Raw genomic sequence first — 20,576 nt, 5'->3', positions numbered from 1 at the left:
ACACAATTTGTGGATACAGATTGTTTGTGCAAAGGGAAAAGCAGCGGGCGTTCTGATGCCAGAAGCGGATGTGAATCAGATTAGGGGCGTTACCTTTAGGCGCCTTCGTAACACAAGCCATACTGTGGTTTGAGGAACGTGCAGTTCCCTGATACATCTCGTAGTTGATTTCTTAGGACTATAGAGATAAACGCTCCTAATCCGATTCACATCCGCTTCTGGCAGTGGAATGCCCACTGCTTTTCCCTTTGCACAAACAATCTGTATCCACAAATTGTGTGTACCATCTGCAAATAATTGTCGGAAGGAGGCTCCTTCCCATATTTTGTCCAAAAATGGCGCTGGACTCTGGTAACGGATCGGTGTTGATGAAATTCAAGAGCTTTCTCCTTATTGCTAACCGCCATTTTGTTAAACACTGCTATTACTGCCATCTGGTGGTAACTTATGTACTACAGTAGATGCAAAACAAAACTTTGAGAGTTTGTCTAACCATTACTGCAACAATAAAAATGATAAGTTTTCCACATTTTCAAAAAATAATTCACGAAACCCCAACAATCATTTAGAATAACCCTGTATATCTGATAGGTTTGTTACATTATTGATAGCAATTCCAGTATATGAACGGAGGTAGATATGTGCAGCTGTGATTGATACTTCGACTTTAAGTATTGAATGTAGTCTCTGTTATGCGTGAATATTTCAGATGCAGGTTGGTGGCTCTTTTCTCGTCTAATATTTTGCTGGTGTGTGTCTGTAAGAGACAAAAGTAGTGTGAGAAAGTTATAGTCTGAAAAAATGCCTGCTTGTATGTGTGTTAACGTGATGAGTACTTACTATTGCTGTAGTGGTTGGGATGCGTTAAGTTTGGCTGCCTGGCGTGTACTGTATCGCGCTCTCTTTGGGCTTGTGTCCACTGCTGTAAGGGGTGGGTGAGGAGAGTTACTGTTACTACTTAACATATTCCATTTCTTCTTAATTATGACGACATATACCTCTTGACGTACTTCATATTCCATATTTCACTTAATTCAATTCTTCTACCTTAAAAATATTGCACTTCATATCATATTTCTTCTTAACATAGACTCAACGTTGCAAAATATTTCCCTCGGCGTATAATTTGCTTCTATTTTCCTTCATAACAACATAGGATCCATCTCTTCTTATACTGGAATTGCTATCAACAATATGACAAACCTATCAAATATACAAGTGGATATATCTTAATATATAGTAGAACCCCCACGAGAGCACTGCCCATGAACGCAAGCACTGACATTCATCTACATTGGACTCAAACAAGAATATAGACATACGCAAGATGTATAAATCCATTCCAATGAAGGGATCTGAGCCATTATAGAGGATTTTAACATGCACTGTATATTTTAATGTGATTTTAACATGTGTTATACATTTTAGTGTGTAATATACCTGTACTTTTTTTAAATTAGCTAATTTACACGAATTTTAGGCCTAAAAACAAACTCGCTTTCAACTATCTAGATTGTACCATACAACCGATTTTTACTCTTAAACATGCTGAATTCGAATGCTTGGACATAGTGCTTCCCCACAACTTTTCCATTTGGAAAGGCAATTCAACCAATATTTGACTTACGTAAAGGTACCAATGTACAGCTGATGATGACTGTTCAGAAAGTCGAAAACGGTCCTGTAAGTTAATCTTATATAAATAAAATTGGTATTGATAAGGTGGATCCTTTTCTTATCTATATTACATGTTATCAATACGGAAAATTAAACTAAATAATCAAGATGTCCCTATGATGGCGAACATTGCTAATGGGATGTTTCAGCAGGACAGTGCCGGAGTTCACACTGCACGCATCTCCAGAGAAGCTCCACGACATCACAACCTTAGAATGGCCCACCAGATATCCGGACCTCAGTCCTATTGAGCATGTGTGGGACATGATGGGTCGACAACTGGCCAACCGTCCTCAGCCACCCACAACTCTGGAATAACTGACCCATGCAGTGCAGCAAGCATGGGCCACAATTCCCCAGGAAGCGATCCACGGCCTTATTGACTCCATGCCTAGAGGAATTCATCAATGTATTGCAGCTCGTTGTGGGCACATCCTGTATTGATTGTTGTCCAAACTTGTGGTCAGAGGGACCTGAAAGTGTAATCATCGAATCGCAACCGAACACTCATCCTGCATGTTGAATTGCAGCAATGTAGCACCACTTCTTCTGGGTGTTGCAATTTCCATTTTCTTCAGTGTATTTAATGCGATCCGACTAATATTTATATTTTAGCGTCATGGTACACATAGTGATAGGAACCTACTCGAAGGTGCAGTGTTAAACCAGCATTTCATAAACACCATATCAGTGGGCATAGCCGCGGAGTGTTGCTCGGCGTGTCGTACGGCAAGTTGTAAGGCGGCCGCAGCATCCGAATGCGACACTAGTTGAACTACAGATTGTTTCTCCACCATAGCTACAATTTCTTGGTCTGTTTGTAATTGATGCGTGTCAGCTTCCATCTGCTCGCTAATGTCATTTTCATTGGCTTCATCACACCCAGGAAATTGTTGAGCAATTTCAAAGAGATTGACTGTACGGTATTGTAAGAAACTATTTTCCTCAGGCGGTTGAGGCGCTGGCCTTCTGACCTCAACTTCGCAGGTTCGATCCTGCCTCAGTCCAGTGGTATTTGAAGGTGCTCAAATACATCAGCCTTGTGTAAGTAGATTTACTGGCACGTGAAGGAACTCCTATGGGAGAAAATCCTGACTCCTAGGCATCTCTGGAAACCGCAAGAGTAGTTGGCGGGACGTAAAAACAATGACATTAGAAAATATTTTCCGGTTAAACTGGAAATTTTGTAATCCGAACAGGCTCCGGTCCCAATTAGTTTGGATTAACAAGACTCAGCTGTATGTTCTGTAGTTAAAAATATCCACCAGCATAACGGTTAGCACAATTAGCTGCCGTTCTCGGGAGCCTAAGTTCAATTCCCAGTACCATATTTCCAGAGATTTAAGAATGGCAGGAAGGTTGATTTGCTGTAAAAATGATACACCTACATGCAAGTCCTTTCCATGGGGAGCTTGTCTAAAAAGAGCTGCACCACCTCAGGATGAGGAAACAAGTTTACTTTAGTTAAGAAATATTCATAGTTGAAAATGAAAACCTACAACCTGTCTTCCAGTCATTGACCGGGTCAAGGATGTAATGAATGAAGCATATATAGGCTGTTAGTACGATGGGGTCGCCACTCCCAAAGTGATATATTAATGACTGATAGATGCTACGAAATGAGAATGGAGAGCATTGCTGGAATGTAAGATGACGAGAAAAACCTTTCCCGCCTCCGCTTTGTCCAGCACAAATCTCGCCTGGAGTGACCGGGATTTGAACCACGGTTCTGAGCGGTGAGAGGCCGACACGCTGCCGTCTGAGCCACGGAGGCTTCACAAATATTCACGGTTGTTTGCTAATAATATACCAAGTGAGCTCATTAACAAAGTGATGGTTTAATATCTTCTAACTCGGGCCAGTAGCCCTATAGGGTTTTTTGAGAGAAGTCGGTTTAAAAATAACAACACTCCAGTCATAACGATTGTTTTGCTTGCCAACGTATCTCGCGAATAATAATAATTATTATTATTATTATTATTATTATTATTATTATTATTATTATTTTATGTCCCCAATTAACGATTTTTGGAGGCTCCAAATTAAACATAATGATAAAACGCATTACCACCACCCCTGTAGATATCCATAAACGCAGCAAACTTTCCTGTTATTTATTTTTAATCTTCCCATCGTGGAACTTGTGGCATTATGCAGGCACTTCATGGTATGTTTGTCCAACCCTTGTCCCGTTTCCCTACGGGGTCGGGAATGAGGTGAGATGAATTTGTCGTGGCGGTTTATGACCGGATGCCCTTCCTGACGTCAACCTCATCAGAGGAGTTAATGAGAGGTGAAATGAATGACGTGATACATGATAGTAGGGAGAGGGTGAAACCCGGTGCCGGCACTTAGCCTACTCCTGTCGAATACCACCAAGGGGTCTGCTCAAGGCTTAACGTCCCCATCCGACGGACGAATCACCATCAACAGCGTCATATGCCCTCACTCCATATGAGCACTGCGGAGAGGTTTGGAATTTAATCCAGGCTTTTGGCACGCAATCTAGTAATTAGAAATTGTATACCACCACCTCCCCTACCCTGCCGGCCAACATTCTGATGGTGTAAATTTTTTCGACCAACGGGACTCGAACCGGCTAACCTCGGTGTTAGAAAGTTTTTAGACTTCAGCGCCTTAACGATCATGGCCACCAGGCGGGCTATGCAGGCACTTCATGGTATACCTAACCTAAATAATGTGGTCTTATCTCATTTACAGCTGTTTCGGTAAATCTTGATGTGATAAATGTGAAGAACAAGCATGAAATATACTTAAAAATAAGGGTTTGGCTTTCAACAGCCACAGTTATCCAATGAATGCTTTTGCAGAATGAACACAGGGAGGCATAACGGTTTATATGATGTACAGTATTACCTTGCTTTTACATTCCTGCATTTTCTTTTCCCAATGTTTACTTTTTTATTCTCTCTCTCTCTCTCTGAGATTTCCTATGCTCGCAAGGTTTTAAACTCCTCATATTTACGTTTGTGACCTTTTATGCTTCCGGCCATTTACACGACGTTAGGCTGTTCGAGACGGTGGGAGGGATTGAAGTAAAATGGTGTCGCACCTACCCTTTAACGCTTTGAGTAACCACTGCATGATGACCAAACAAGACAACACGCAGGTGATACTAGCAGATAACGAATATCAGGGGAAGCTACTGAAACTGCATGGCAACTATGAACAGTGGATTGCCTACTAAACAAATTTATGCGTGACAATTCTGATGAGCTGTTTGCCTACCCAACAAATTAATTTTTTTATACAGTATATTACTGACAGAAGAAAATTTATTGCATTTTAGATATTTCTATATCTATTCTAAGAAAGTTAACCAGATTAAAATAATATACTGTATTATTGTAGTTCACAGTACTCGTGCGGAATGAGGGCATAAGACGCTGTTGATGGTGATTCGTCCCTCAGATGGGGACATTAAGCCTTGATCAGAACATGTGGTGCTATTAGACAGGAGTAGGCTATATGCCAGCAATGGGTTTCACCCTCATGTCCTTGCATTTTGTTTCATCATCTCCTCTGAATTTGACGTCAGAACGCGCAGTTGGTCATAAAAATCTGCCGTGACATATTCATCTCTCCTCACACCCGACCCCATAGAGAAACGCGACTAGGGTTGGACAAACAAAATATATTTACTACGTACTGGTACCCTTCTTGTGATCAGTGGATGAGCAGAATTATGAAGGAAGTGTAGTGTTAACAGTTAATTTACATTGGACCGTTACTTAGGGGCAAGTGCTGCAATAGGATTGAGATTAAAATACTCTATAAAATTTGTATTTGTGTCAAGTTTCTCCTGTGCCAGATCATTTTTACATATATATTGTTCACCACAATTTACTTTTCCCATCCCCATTTTTATTTGTACCTATACCTTAAGTCCCTTCAAAAGTGTAAAAGAGGGGTAATAAGGCTACTATATGCATGCATGAAAGAGGAAACCTAGCTTTTTGTCATAAAAATTTGGCAGGGAGTAAATACAATATTAAGGGCAAAATTCTTTCTTAGCATGTTCCACAAGTGTAAGTGATTTGGTTACGAAATAATTTCTCATTGTACTGTACACCATATTCAATGTGTTAGTCTGAATATTTGGCAGGTAATGCTGCTAATAGATTCAAACTAATTTCTTATATCAGACAACAGGATTGTTAGCAGTTACATGCCTGTGTACAGTAATAATAAAGGAAGCTCGGTTTTATATATTTTTAAATGAAGTTCTTTATAGTACACGAACGTATTCTTGACCCCTGAACTCCATAGTGCTGAATGGGAACTAGGGCTCAAGAAAAGGTTCGAGTACTATACTTCATTCTTATGTTAAAAAAACATAAACACATGTGGAAGTTGGATTTTCTATTATCTTATGTTTAATTCCCTCCAATAATTCTGCAGGCAAGACCAGGCCAAGAAAACTGTTCATTGCTGCCAGGAAAGGGTTCAGCAATACTTAAGGAAGTGCTGCCTCAACATCGCCCAGCTCTTGGAGAAATAGGAAACAAAGTTGCTGCTAGACAAAACACAAACCAGCTCCCATTCCAGGAAGTGAAAAAGAAAGCTTTTCCATTGAAAACCACTACTTCTAAAGTCACCAATGTGGTCAGGTGAGACACAAAAATTCACTTTGTATATGTTACTTAATATTCATGTGTTTTATTTTTCAGGCTACTGGATTAAATTTGATTGAACATTTCCGTTAGCAACATTGTCTTAACATTGCAAATTGCAGTACAGTTTCCTTCGTTTTTGGTTGTCAACTCCCCCCCCCCCCCCCCCATGAGTTTCTCCATAGTCTCCTAATAATGTGCCCCACGTACTAGACTTCGAGGTTGGTGGAAAACAGGTTGTTTTGAAACTTCTCCTTTGAACCATTTTTAATGGCAAACAGTCGTTTTACAGTTCCATTTTCCTGGGTACTGTTGGTGAGCCTCTTCCATTCTGTCTTATTGAGATACGTTCTGTTTTAAATGATGTCCTCCAGTGTCCTTCATCAATCTACAGTGTCCATCTTTACAATATCCATCCAGGGGGTTCTCAGTTTCCCACCATCCATTTTCCTGCCATATGTCTCTCAAAGTTAACATATGCTGTTAACTCGATCCTCATTACATGTCCAAACCACCTCAATCTGGACATGTTGACCTGATCTAATACTGTCGTCTCAATCCAAGCTTGCTTTCTAACTACATCATTCCTTAACTTGTCCAGTTTGGTTTTTTGAATTGTGGACCTAAGGAACTTCATCTTAGATGCCTGCAAGCTTGATGCGTATCTTAGTGAGGGTGCTGGTTTCGATACCATAGGTTAAGATTGGTATGAAGTTCTGATTGAACATCACCAGCTCTGATTTTGTTGGTACTATAGGATATGGGATTGCGGAGGAGTGTTCGTACTTGCTGGTAAAACAGATTCCTCTATGGCTGGAGGTGGTAGAATAAAACCCACGGTATTCTCTGCCTGTTGTAAGAGGTGACTAAAAGGGGCTACCAGAGGCTTTGAACTTGGGACGGTGGGTTGGCAACCATGGGACCCTTGGCTGAATCCTGGCATTGCTTCCGGTTGTGCCAGGGTTGTTGGTTACATTTATCCTATCCGACCTCCCTTGATCAACTCTTGACCCTGGCATTATTAGAGCACTGGAGCCCTGGGGAGTCTTTCATTTTCACACCCTTTGTGGCTATTGTCTTTCTTTGGCTGATACCTTCATTTTTTTCTCTCGTCAGTATTACTGTATTTATGCAGATAATACCCACATACTTTTTTAAAACTGAGGCTCCAAATTGGGGTGAGTTTTATTTGAGTCATTGTTGGCATTTTTTCAAAATCAGCCTTCCTAAAGTTGGATACAGGAATTATTTGCATAAATACGGTATGTATAAAATTGTTGCCTAGTAGTACTTCTTCAAACAATCACCACCGCCACTGCACTCGATCTGCCACCTCCTTTGTGGCTAGCGTATCTCGAGATATTACATTGCAGAGTTTTCCGCACTTCGTAGTGAATGGTGTCCTAGCATGATGTTCGCTGGTCGTCCCTGTGTTTGCCATCACTACTGTTTTGGGTTTGCTTATCTTAAGATTGAATTCCTGAAACTTAACCTTCCATTTATTGAGTCTCAACTGTACTTGTTCCTTTGTTTCTCCCCAGATCATATCTGCAAAAGCCATTGCATTTAATTCACTAGTTTTCTTGATCTTCATTATGTCATACATGATGGTGGTAAACTATATTGGGGATAGTGCATTGCCTTGAATCCACTTTTGGTCTGGAATCGGGATGAATGTCATTCACCCAATCGCACACAGCTGGTACAGTGCTCATACAGCATCCGAACTTTCCTTGCCAGTCCCTCTGGCACATTCCTTTTTCTCAAGCATTCTCATATCGTCTCTTTCTATGCTGTCATATGCTTTCTCAATATCAAAGAAAACCATTAACGGATATTTGCCTTTTTCCCCAATATTTCTCCATTAACATACAAACACTTCAGATTAGGCCTGTGGAGTTCCAGTTAATGTAAAATAATTAGTTTAAATTAATACAGTGGAAGTCTGTTATAGTGAGAATTCATGACGGCAAAAAGTTTACTTGCTATAACAGATTGTCGTACTATCAGATTTTTCGTAAAAGTGGGGGGGGGGGGTTTGTCCTTACACACTAAAATCGGTATGAAATGGGAATCAGATTGTTCAAAGCTCGCATTTTCGCGAATGATATCCACACTACGGCTTGCTAGTTTATTTTTCAAAATCCTATACTACGTATTTTTAATTTCATTCTGAAATTGTATCACTCCAGCAGCCTCTGTGAAAAACGTTGCAGTTTTCTTCCTCAAATGGCGTTACCTAACCGTATATGTATCATGAAAACTTATTTCAAGCACATGTAGGGAAATAACCTCGCTACAAAATTACATGGGAACAGCATTTTTGAAATTTAACCAGGCGTGAGAAAATATAAACTATCCTCTGAATCGGTGATGTACTCTGCTGTATCTTGAGGTGTATCCCATTCTGACTTATTTCCCCTTATCCAGCTCCTGCCAGGTTGGGGTATTTATGGCACTTCTCCATCTTCCTCTTTCCTTTCACCATTCCTCTTCCACGATCTTGTCCCATTCTAAATTTCGTCTTCGTATGCTGCTGGCTTGAATTTTACTCTTGCCTGCTAGTCAGTCTCAGCTGCAAAAGTCAGTATTGGTACATAGTACATTTTGTACATTCTCTTTACTTTTCCTTGGTACTTCAGTGCTCCAAACAAGTATTCTTACACTTTGATAGAATGCATTGCCCTGCTGTACCCTCCTGCTAATCTCCATATCTACCCTAGCATTTTGTATTAATTCACTTCGTAGGTATTTAGAGCTATCCATAATTTCCAGACTTTGGCTTCCAATTTTCACAGTGCCCTTTCCTTGCTTTTCCCTCCTTATCACCATAGTCTTGCTTTTATCTGTACTGCTTTTCATGCCATACATAATTTTTTCGTTTAGTACATCTAGATGTTGCACTTCTTTGCTGTTCTTTCCCCAGATCACATCATCTGCAAATAGCAGTATCTTAATCTCCATAGACTTCCTTTTTTTCCTTTACGATTTCATCCATGACCATAAAAATAAAGGTGAAGACACTCACCTGTCTTAGTCCAGTCTTATTCGTAAACCATTATCTTTCCAACTGGGATCAGTACCCTGCTAACACAGTTGTACATTGCTTGCACCATTTCTAATATTTCTCTTCCAAGTCTCTTTTTAACAATGGTTTCCCAAACCCTCTCTGGTGACACTATAATGCATTTTTTATATCTATGAAAGTCATGACCATATCCTTTCCATATTCCCAGTTCTTTCCCATGAGCTGTCTCATGCTAAAGATTGGGTCCATTGTAGATCTTTCACTTCTGAAGCCATACTGTTCTTGTAACTCAGTTTCAATCTTTCTTATTCTTCTTTCTAATATCAACAGTATTCTAACTACCTGCGATACAAATGTGATTCCTCTATAGTTTCCACAAACTTTCTTGTCCCCTTTCTTAAACACTGGTATTATTCGGGTTTTTTCAGTCTTCTGGTACACATTTGTTTCCACATACATTTTAAGCCAGTACAACCATTGCATGCAAACAGGTCCAGCAGCCTTTAGAATTTCTACACTGATTTTATCCATCCCCGTTACTTTTCCCATCTTCATCTTTTGTACCGCTCACTCCACCTCCAGCATTAATACATCCTCTTTAGTCCTCACATTGTATTGCTTCTATCTCCCCTGTACAGTTGTTCACATTCAATAGCTTATCAAAATACTCCTTCCATCTTTTTATCTCTTCTGAGTGTGTTAAAAATTCCCCATCTTCCTTTTCCACTAGCTTTGTGATAACTGCCACTTACCTTCATTTCTATTTTTTTGTGTAAATTCTTACTAACTTTTCTTTTCTCCTACCTCCTTCTTACATCTGTTTACCTTTGAGATGCTTCCCATTGCTTTCTTCAGTTTGATCTCGGTTCCATTCTTGAAGGCTGACTTCTTTCACCACTTGCCTCACTTCATTTCACCACGGTGTCTCCTTTCCTTTCACTCTTATAGATGTCCTGCCACAAGCACTTAATTCCAGTATGCAGCAATAAAAATTGAATGATCGTTTACTTCAGCCTTTATTTCTAATGAGTTAACTGCCACGTTATTTACACGTTTATTACGAAAACATGTTATCTTCTTTCATTTTGAAATTTCTTCTAGAGAACAGCACTCCATGGACATCACTAATAGACTCCAACATCACCTTTGAATGTAGATGAGAGCTCTCAAGAGCACATGGCGAGAAAATTATACCCTAATGGAAATTCTAAGTTCTCATGGAGGGAATTAGATATTTTTCCACCAATAGAGCATATCAAAAATCAGATCAGATGTAGGGCTTTTCAGGCGTTTGCTCTATTAACCAGCGTTTAGTCTTAGGTCTGACACTAGACTCTTCAGAGTGGGGTGTGGAGTTTTATATCCTGTATGCAGTTATCAGACTGTGCCTCTTAAATAGGCTTCTGATAAGTTCACCTGCATACACCCCAGCGTCAGTGGGTGGGGTCTGACACATCCCACTCTGAAGAGTCTAGTGTCAGGCCTAAGACAAAACTGTGGTTAATAGAGCAAACGCCTGAAAAGCCCTACATCTAATTTTTATCTGAAAAATGATACCCTACCAAAGATGATCGCTCACATTTTATGGCAAACTTTTCCGTTTTCTTATTCAAAGACTCGCCAAACCAAAGTTAACCGTACTGTACGCATCATGAAATCATATTTCAAGCGGCGGTACAGAAGTATTTGTTATGTTCACGTGCGACAAGATTGAGTCATCTTGACTCTAACATTTTTAGGGTATGTCATTGTTTTTAGAGTTAAAAATATGGTTTATCATATTTTAGACTGAAGATGTCTCACAAGGAAGAGACAAAACATGTCCCCTTTTAAAAAAAAATAAAGTAAAAAATGTAATAATATTGTACTGTATTGTAAAGGTGGAGTCAATCATTAAGACCTATCTTGTTGAGGCTGACAATACCAATTATGAAATTTATTTCTTGTGGTGGTAGAGAAATGATAAATTTCTCGCTATAAATTTACGTAATAGCCTTTCTTAAATTTAACCGGATGTGAGAAAATATAAAACTAACCTCTCAAACCAATGATGCACGCTGCCCGAGGTGTATCCCATTCTTACTTACTAGTAGTATTTGGCATTAAAATTAAGCGATCATTTACTTCACCTGTTATTTTTAAGAGTTAACTGCTATCGACCACGTTATTTACGCATGTATTAGGAAAACATGCCCCCTTTTTTTCAGAACAGCAGTCGATGGGTATTACTAATTGACTCTTAACATCGCCTTCGAATGTCGACGAGAGCGCTCGCTATTGAACATATCGAGGAAATGATACCGAAGATGATAGATTGTGTGAAAGTCAGTAGCAGAAAAAATCTTGCACGCATAATCACACGTAATAATGAATGCGTAAGTGATGGGGCGCTCGCTGTAACCGCAGGATAATGCACAGTTTAATATCCTACTTTTGAACGGACGGACAAAAACTGTCATAGCGGAGTTCTAGTTATATGCCGTACTTGTTATAGCGGACATTATACTGTAAATGGAAAGTTATTCCCTTGTTCAGTATTTTTACTGGCGAGTTGCATGCTGAATTACAAATTATGGTGTTTATATTTCAACAACTCCAGTGACCAATATGCATTCTCTCACATAATTAACACCCTTGGATAATTTATGCATCCCAGTATTTTTGGGTCCAAGTGGAGAAAAAGAAATATTTACGTATTTGGCACATCCACTTCTTCGAAGATCAATCGCGCAGCTCCGGATGCGTTTCGAAATAGACTTCAACTACTCGGGGTAGCATCCTTCCTATTGTGGAACCAGGCATTCCAAATACCGGGCAACGTGCTGTTATCAGCCGGTAGAAAATACCACTTTACTAGTTCTGTGAGTGAATCAGCCCACAAGTGACTAGAGTCTATACCAGTCTGGTACTAACATATTTGAGTGTTTCGGGTATGGGACCTGCATTTTAGATCTCAAAATTGTTTGTTAGTCCACAGTGAGCAAGTGTGACAGTAATACCGCATCATATAACCTCGCTGTGATCAGTTACGCTGAATCCTACAGGAATAGGGCAGTGGGCCACAAATATTGTGTCCGAATGCAACGTGCGGTACCGCGTATATAGAGAAGTGCACATTAAGCATAATGCAAGTGTGATGAACTGATGTAACTTGAAAACAATGTGCTCTCACCCATGCAAGTATCAAGCTCAAATTATTTTACGATTATTATTACACTTGTATGGTTCATGTTTGTGGGTTACTGTAGTCATGTCCTAGTTCGTGAACCATGGGCACCAGCTGAGTGGCCTAGTAAGTGGTCCTGAGAGTCGGGATACCAGTTGCTATGGAATGGGAGTGGGCATCTTGGACATATTCCGAGTCATGGCCCTCCTTGTGCTCGGGCGGCTAGGACTATACAATCCATCTGTGGTCCATAACCCGTTAGAGGAGAGATCCTCACTTGGACTATGTGTAAGTAGGGTAGCATCCTGTTTCATGAATCTACCGAGCTCAGAACATTTTAAGCAAGCCTCGGACCTATGGGAGTAACGGAGTCCCACTCCCATTTGACAGGCGAGGGACTCCTTGGAAACAACTTGGCGAACAAAATGGAATTTGATGGGGAGCTATCAATATTAATGGGGCTTATGGAAGAAAGAAGGTAGAACTGGCTGAGTCAGCAAAGACGATGCGTCTGGATGTGCTAGGAGTAAGTGATATTCGGGTAAGGGGTGATAACGAGCAAGATAAAGGAGATTATAAAGTGTACTTGACGGGTGTTAGAAAGGGAAGGGCAAAGTCTGGGGTAGGGCTCTTTATCAGGAATACCATTGCACGGAACATAGTTTCTGTTAGGCATGTAAATGAGCGAATGATGTGGGTAGATTTGTCATTTGGAGGAATTAGGACTAGAATTGTGTCCGTGTATTCACCATGTGAGGGTGCGGATGAGGATGAAGTTGACAAGTTTTATGAAGCATTGAGTGACATCGTGGTCAGGGTCAACAGCAAGGATAGAATAGTGCTAATGGGCGATTTCAATGCGAGAGTTGGGATTAGAACTGAAGGATACGAAAGGGTGATGGGTAAATGCGGGGAAGATGTGGAAGCTAATGGGAATGGGAAGCGTTTGCTGGACTTCTGTGCTAGTATGGGTTTAGCTGTTAAGAATACATTCTTCAAGCATAAGGCTATTCGCCGCTACACATGGGAGGCTAGCGGTACCAGATCCATAATAGACTATATCTTAAGACTTCGAATTCAGGAAATCTGTTAGGAATGTACGAGTTTTCTGCGGATTTTTTGATGATACAGACCACTATCTGATCTCTAGTGAACTAAGTATCTCTAGGCCTAGGGTAGAGAAAGTGAAATCTGTCTGCAAACGAATAAGGGTAGAAAATCTCCAGGACGAGAACATTAGACAGAAGTACATGGATATGATTAGTGAGAAGTTTCGAACAGTAGACAGTAAGCAGTTTTCAGGATATAGAAAGTGAATGGATGACACACAGGGATGCTGTAGTAGAAAGAGCAAGGGAATGCCTAGGAACAACTGTGTGTAAAGATGGGAAAAGGCGAACATCTTGGTGGAATGATGAAGTGAGAGCAGCTTGTAAACGTAAAAAGAAGGCTTATCAGAAATGGCTCCAAACAAGGGCCGTGGCAGACAGGGAGTTGTACGTAGATGAAAGAAACAGAGTGAAACAAATAGTTGTTGAATCCAAAGAGAAGTCCTGGGAAGATTTTGGTAACAACCTGGAAAAGCTAGGTCAAACAGCAGGGAAACCTTTCTGGACAGTAATAAAGAATCTTAGGTAGCGAGGGGAAAAGGAAATGAACAGTGTTTTGAGTAATTCAGGTGAACTCATAGATCCCAGGGAATCACTGGAGAGGTGGAGGGAATATTTTGAACATCTTCTCAATGTAAAAGAAAATCATCCTGGTGGTGTTGTGAACAGCCAAGCTCATGGGGAGGAGGAAAATGATGTTGGTGAAATTATGCTTGAGGAAGTGGAAAGGATGGTAAATAAACTCCCATTGTCATAAGCCAGCAGGAATAGATGAAATTAGACCTGAAATGGTGAAGTATAGTGGGAAGGCAGGGATGAAATGGCTTCATAGAGTAGTAAAATTAGCATGGAGTATTGGTAAGGTACCTTCAGATTGGGCAAAAGCAGTAATTGCACCTATCTATAAGCAAGGGAACAGGAAGGATTGCAACAACTATCGAGGTATCTCATTGATTAGTATACCAGGCAAAGTATTCACTAGCATCTTGGAAGGGGGGGTGCGATCAATCGTTGAGAGGAAGCTGGATGAAAACCAGTGTGGTTTCAGACCACAGAGAGGCTGTCAGGATCAGATTTTCAGTATGCGCCAGGTAATTGAAAAATTCTACGAGAGGAATAGGCAGTTGTGTTTGTTTCGTAGATCTAGAGGAAGCATATGACGGGGTACCAAGGGAAAAGATGTTCGCCATACCGGGGGACTATGGAATTAAAGCCAGATTATTAAAATCAATCAAAGGCATTTATATTGACAAATGGCCTTCAGTGAGAATTGATGGTAGAATGAGTTCTTGGTTCAGGGTACTTACAGGGGTTAGACAAGGCTGTAATCTTTCACCTTTGCTGTTCGTAGTTTACATGGACCATCTGCTGAAAGGAATAAAATGGCAGGGAGGGATTCAGTTAGGTGGAAATGTAGTAAGCAGTCTGGCCTATGCTGACGATTTGGTCTTAATGGCAGATTGTGCCGAAAGCCTACAGTGTAATATCTTGGAACTAGAAAATAAGTGCAATGAATATGGTATGAAAATTAGCCTCTCGAAGACTAAATTGATGTCAGTAGGTAAGAAATTCAACAGAATTGAATGTCAGATCGGTGATACAAAGCTAGAACAGGTCGATAATTTCAAGTATTTATGTTGTGTGTTCTCCCAGGATGGTAATATAGTGAGATTGAATCAAGGTGTCGTAAAGCTAATGCAGTGAGCTCGCAGCTGCGATCAACAGTATTCTGGGGCGGAAGGCGAATAGTGGAGAGTCCCAGGGCAAAAACTATGCCTTTTTAGTAATCTGTTTTCGAGGAGTACCCGATGAGTCTGAAAATCTCAATTCACTACAATGGGAATGGAAAAACCTATTTGATTTGGAGGCAATTTTTTCCTCCAAGCCGGAGGAGAAGCCCCCTCTTCACTGCTAATTTGGAATTAAATGAATGTAGAATTTAATAAAAGTGAAGAGGAAGAAGCTTTTCTTAAGAAACGGCTCTTTTCAGGGTTGATTTTTGAGTTATTTAGTGAATTGTGGTGGTATAATTGAAGATTAGCTTAAATAGTAATTCTAGACCAGGTCATACTACTACTACTACTACTACTACTACTACTACTACTAAGTTAGCATCTGCCGTAAGTGTGCATACAGCTCATTCAAAACAGCGCGTCAGAGTAGGGATCGAATAACTGGAATACTATGATGAACCCGTGTGTTACATACCTGCAGTATCAGAAAATGTATGAACCAGAGGAAAATGAAAATGAAAACCTACAACCTGTTTTCCAGTCATTGACCGGGTCAGGGATGTAATAAATGAAGCATATATATATATATATATATATATATATATATATATATATATATGCTGTTAGTACAATGGGTTCGTCACTCCCAAAGTGATTTATTAAGGACTGATAGATGCTATGAAATGAGAATGGAGAGTGTTGCTGGAATGAAAGATGACAGGGAAAACCGGAGTACCCGGAGAGAAACATGTCCCGCCTCCGCTTTGTCCAGCACAAATCTCCCATGGAGTGACCGGGATGTGAACCACGGTTACCAGCGGTGAGAGGCCGACGCGCTGCCGTCTGCGATACGGAGGCTACATGAACCAGAGGAATGGCATGCTAAAGAAGAAAGTTTTCCAACTCCCCAGCTATTTCCCGCTAATGTTCAGTCGGGCTGTTATACTCGGTACGCAGTAGTAATCCCATCTATCGGAGTTGAGCGGGACCATAAGAAACGAAGAACATCACAACAAACAATGGTCAATGTAAAGTTATTGTTGATCAGTAACAAACAATGGTCAATGTAAAGTTATTGTTGATCAGTGTTATGCGCTTTCGATATTGTAGGCCTTCTGAAATACCACTCTTATCATAGTCGGTACAGTAAAACTGAATGAAACATAAATGATCGGAAATTGTATTGTCTATAACTTTTGTTATGAAGTACTTTTCGATAGCGCCAATAACATAGGTACCGGTAATTAAAAATTAAATTTTAGGCGCCTTCCCCTAAACTACCATTTCATCTCGGGCGAATAAAATTATTTACAGCCTAGACTGTAGTTTCTTATTCCCCGACTCTATATAGCGGTTTTCATTACATTCTGTTAACCCATTTTCTCGTGGCTCGGCGTTGATATGGACTTAGCAACAAAACTACAAATTCATTAATATCTGTGTTATCAGAGCCGGTACGGTAAAAATGTATAGGACATAACTGATTGGAAATTTAATTCTATATAAGTTTAGTTATATAGTATTTGTCGATAGGGCCGGTAATAATATAAATAGTCAAGAATTAAATTTAAGGCCTTCCCCTAAACTACCATTTCACTCGGCGTGAATAAAATTATTTATAGCCTAGATTGTAGCGGTTCATCCCCCGAATTTACATACCGATTTTCATTAAATTCTCTTCAGCCGTTTTCTCGTGATGCGTGTACATACATACATACAGACAGACAGAAATTACGGAAAAGTAAAAAAAGTACATTTTCTTGTTACTATGGACATGACCGATACAGAAATACCATTCTTTTCAAATTCTGAGCAATGTACAGACAACTCATATTTTATATATATAGATGTGAACAATTTTAAAGTCCACTTGATGTTCAATAACCTAGACATAACAAAGTTATATACGTCACACAATGGTATTTTTAAGGCAATAGATGAATCCACTAATATATCAACAAACAATCCTTCAATGTCTGATTCAATTGGACTATTATTGAAGGTATAATCTCTCATATGTGATGTTTTTGTAATTATATAAATCTTTGTGTGTGTCAGCTGAGGATGATCCCCTAGGGATCGAAACCGGTACAGACAGAATTTACTACACTAGTAAATAAATTAATGTATTGATAAGGTGGAGACTTCTCAATTTTATGTTGTAGTATCTATCAATACGGACATGAAGCTAATAGATTATAAAGGTCAACAGCAAGCCAACGACGACAATTATCTGTATTCCGCCTTTCTCATTTTAACAAAGACATGAAACAGAAGTATATTATCTTAGATGTACCATTTCATCTCGAAGAGCATAACATTACCTATCGATACATAGATGTCGCCACAGTCACACTTATAAACTATTGATATCTTACTTCACATGACATTACTCTATTTACATTCCCTTCGGTTTCGTCTTTTATAGTACTTTATAATCTACGTCCGCCTTAAAATTACCCTTATATACATAAATTTATACATCCTCGCGCTCAAGAGTGTCAAGTCTCTGGCTTCACGTTCACGATGTACATTGACGAATGCAGTTCCTGACTGTTCGAGCGCCATGCTTCTGGGTCTTGAATTCCACATCGACGCTCGTGCTGTCACCCTCGTTCCACATGGAAACGGCACAATATTTCAGTAAAAGGGTAGGCCCTAGGTCTTTAAATAAAACTGTTATCTTATTTCATCTTAACTTCTTGCATTCAAACTTGATATGCATATTTTAGTGCAAAGTATATTCTTCTTTTGACACCGTTTGCAGGAGTATTAAGTCGTTTAATTTAATACGACCTATATTGATGAAATTAATTTAATATGAACTTGATTGACGAAATGAGGGTCATTCTTTCTTGCATTGGTTGAGTGCAATGTCATGGAGGTCATGGTCAGGACCACTGAAATTTCAGCCAGCCTTCGCACACAAGAATTACGAAGGAACTAGCGAATTTGACCCTCAGTGAATAGACATGAGACATGTGGTACCTCCACTCATTCCCCTCTCCCTAGATTTTTGAGCCAGGGGTACGTGTGGGCAGACGGGAAAGAAAGTACCTTGCCCTCCGCATGTTTCATTCATGCTAGAAATCCCGTACTTTGCTCTCCACTTCTCCTCACTCTTCAAATGTGTGCACGTGTTACGCGTCTAATGGATGTGACCAATGAGAATGTGTGAGCAGGTGCTGGGTGGTTCTGAGGGCTATACTGATTTCTTGCCTGAGATTAATATTTCTGGCCATGAGATACAAAAGATCTTGAGTGTACGCCAATTATGTTGGGGGCCGAGTATTCTAAGGGGTTTCATTGAGTGCAAGACTCGTGTAAACTGGACTGTTGTGGTCATATGCAGAAGGGAATCGGCAACAGCCATAGGAAACAGTAATGAAAGTGTCAACAGCAGCATGTAGAAACTTGTACCAAAACTATTAACCCCTAGTACTGCTGCAGGATTTTTCCTCAAATGCTGAGGGCAAAGTTACTGCATTAAACACTTTTTAAATTGTAGCCACAAATACATCATAATATACATGTATATCATTTTAAAGCTTAGAAGTAGCACTAAACACTGATGCAAGAAACAAAAAGATTAACAGGTAATACTGTGAAAAGTATGTAAACAAGTTTAACCTATTACAAAATTTTTTAGAAATCCTGGCCTAAAAGTGTGGAAATAAGTTGTTGATGTGACTGAAAATTTTATTTATGTAATTCATGCACTACAAGCTTATGAAGGAGATCCATAACACTAATTTTAAGCCATTAGTTCCCTTTTGAAAAAGATGAAAGGTTTACCTTGATATTTTTCAGTTATACCAGCATGGTGGACTGAGGTATTAACACCCTCCTCTTTTTGGTGTTGTGATCGAAGTTCTTCGGGTACGATGCACATTGGTATCACCCAAATATCACTATAAAATTTGTCACAAATGGAACATAATTGCTTTTATACATATCAAGTGAAAAATCTGCGGCAAATTAAGAAATACCGTCCTTATTTCAGAAATATGAAAACATACTTAAGGCTTGTACACAGGACTGGTTTATGTCTTACTCCGCTGCTGGTGCCCTCTTTTGTTACTTTCTTCAGGTCCAGGGCTAGCACCGTGGGATGGGAGTGCTATATCTGTAGATTCTCATTATCTTTGTCCATATGACTAGAGCAGCCAGTTCAAACAGCAAAATGGAGGTCAACAGAAAAATAGCAATTCCTGGACCAATAAATATTTTTATTTCTGTTCGAACGAAAGTAGCTCTATCCCTGGACGAATAAATCACTAGTCCACTGAATTTTTCTTATGTACATTGGCCATACCATTTTGTCGCCTATTAAATATTGCATATCGCGATACAATTAATGAAATGATGTTGACAAGTGAAGCAATGAAACGAAAGCAAAGAACTTCAGTGAACACTGATATCACACACGAAATTGTTGAAAGTGTAAGACAAAAGTCATACGTGTGTCACTGTGAGCGCAACACCAAATGTCCTTGTAAAGTGGTAAAGTACGTATACATAATATTCTCCAAAAATCAAGCATTTCTTAATTTGCTGCAGATTTTTCACTTGATATGTGTAAAAGCAATTATTATGTTCCATTTGTGACAAATTTTATAGTGATATTTGGGTGATACCAATGTGTACTATACCCAAGTTCTTGTAACAGTTCACACATGCACCATCACATCCAAAGCAGATGGTTGGACCTTTCCACTATCCAATTTCCAGGAGATTTGTGTATAACACACCTGCATTGATGATAATTGGGAAGTTTCTCTATAAGAGGGGGGCTGCTAGAAGCTGGCAAGTTTTGAACTTCTTCAGCATCGCAGAGAGACTCCAAAATGTTCACAATAGTCATACCTTGATATTAGCTTATCTTCATCTGTATCCTGTGTATGTAGAATATAGGCATTGAGGATGGCCATGTCAACAATATAAAAAAAATATTTGTACCAGTTCCTATGGCTAGCTTGTTCAGCTGACACTTGGTCAATTTTCTGATCAGGCACATAAATGCCCCTCGTTCCCTTCATGTACTCCATCGCTACAACTGGCATAACAATTTCCCTCCCCTTTGAAGATCTAAGTTTCACCTTGTGATAGCTGGGCATGCAGTAGAGAGAAAACTTTTCGGAGATTTTTTTCTCTCTCCATGCAGTGAACAGCAGTGGGCCACTTCTTTTATATACAGTTTGTTCTGGCTCTAATTTTAAGGAGTTTATT

General features: G+C 39.7%; 1 protein-coding gene across 1 annotated transcript in view; it reads left to right on the top strand.

Annotated features, from left to right (window-relative positions):
- The window catches only part of CycB (Cyclin B), a 150,640-nt gene that overhangs the window by 14,671 nt on the left and 115,393 nt on the right, over positions 1 to 20,576 (top strand). The window contains exon 2 of the mRNA XM_067134788.2: positions 6,100 to 6,308. Coding sequence (XP_066990889.1) covers positions 6,100 to 6,308 — 209 coding nt within the window. The remainder of the gene's footprint in view (positions 1 to 6,099; positions 6,309 to 20,576) is intronic.

This window comes from Anabrus simplex, chromosome 1 (assembly GCF_040414725.1).
Source record: "Anabrus simplex isolate iqAnaSimp1 chromosome 1, ASM4041472v1, whole genome shotgun sequence".
Classification (NCBI taxonomy): Eukaryota; Metazoa; Arthropoda; class Insecta; order Orthoptera; family Tettigoniidae; genus Anabrus; species Anabrus simplex.
The sequence above is the reverse complement of the archived record's forward strand: the minus strand, read 5'-3'. Positions and strand labels throughout refer to the sequence as shown.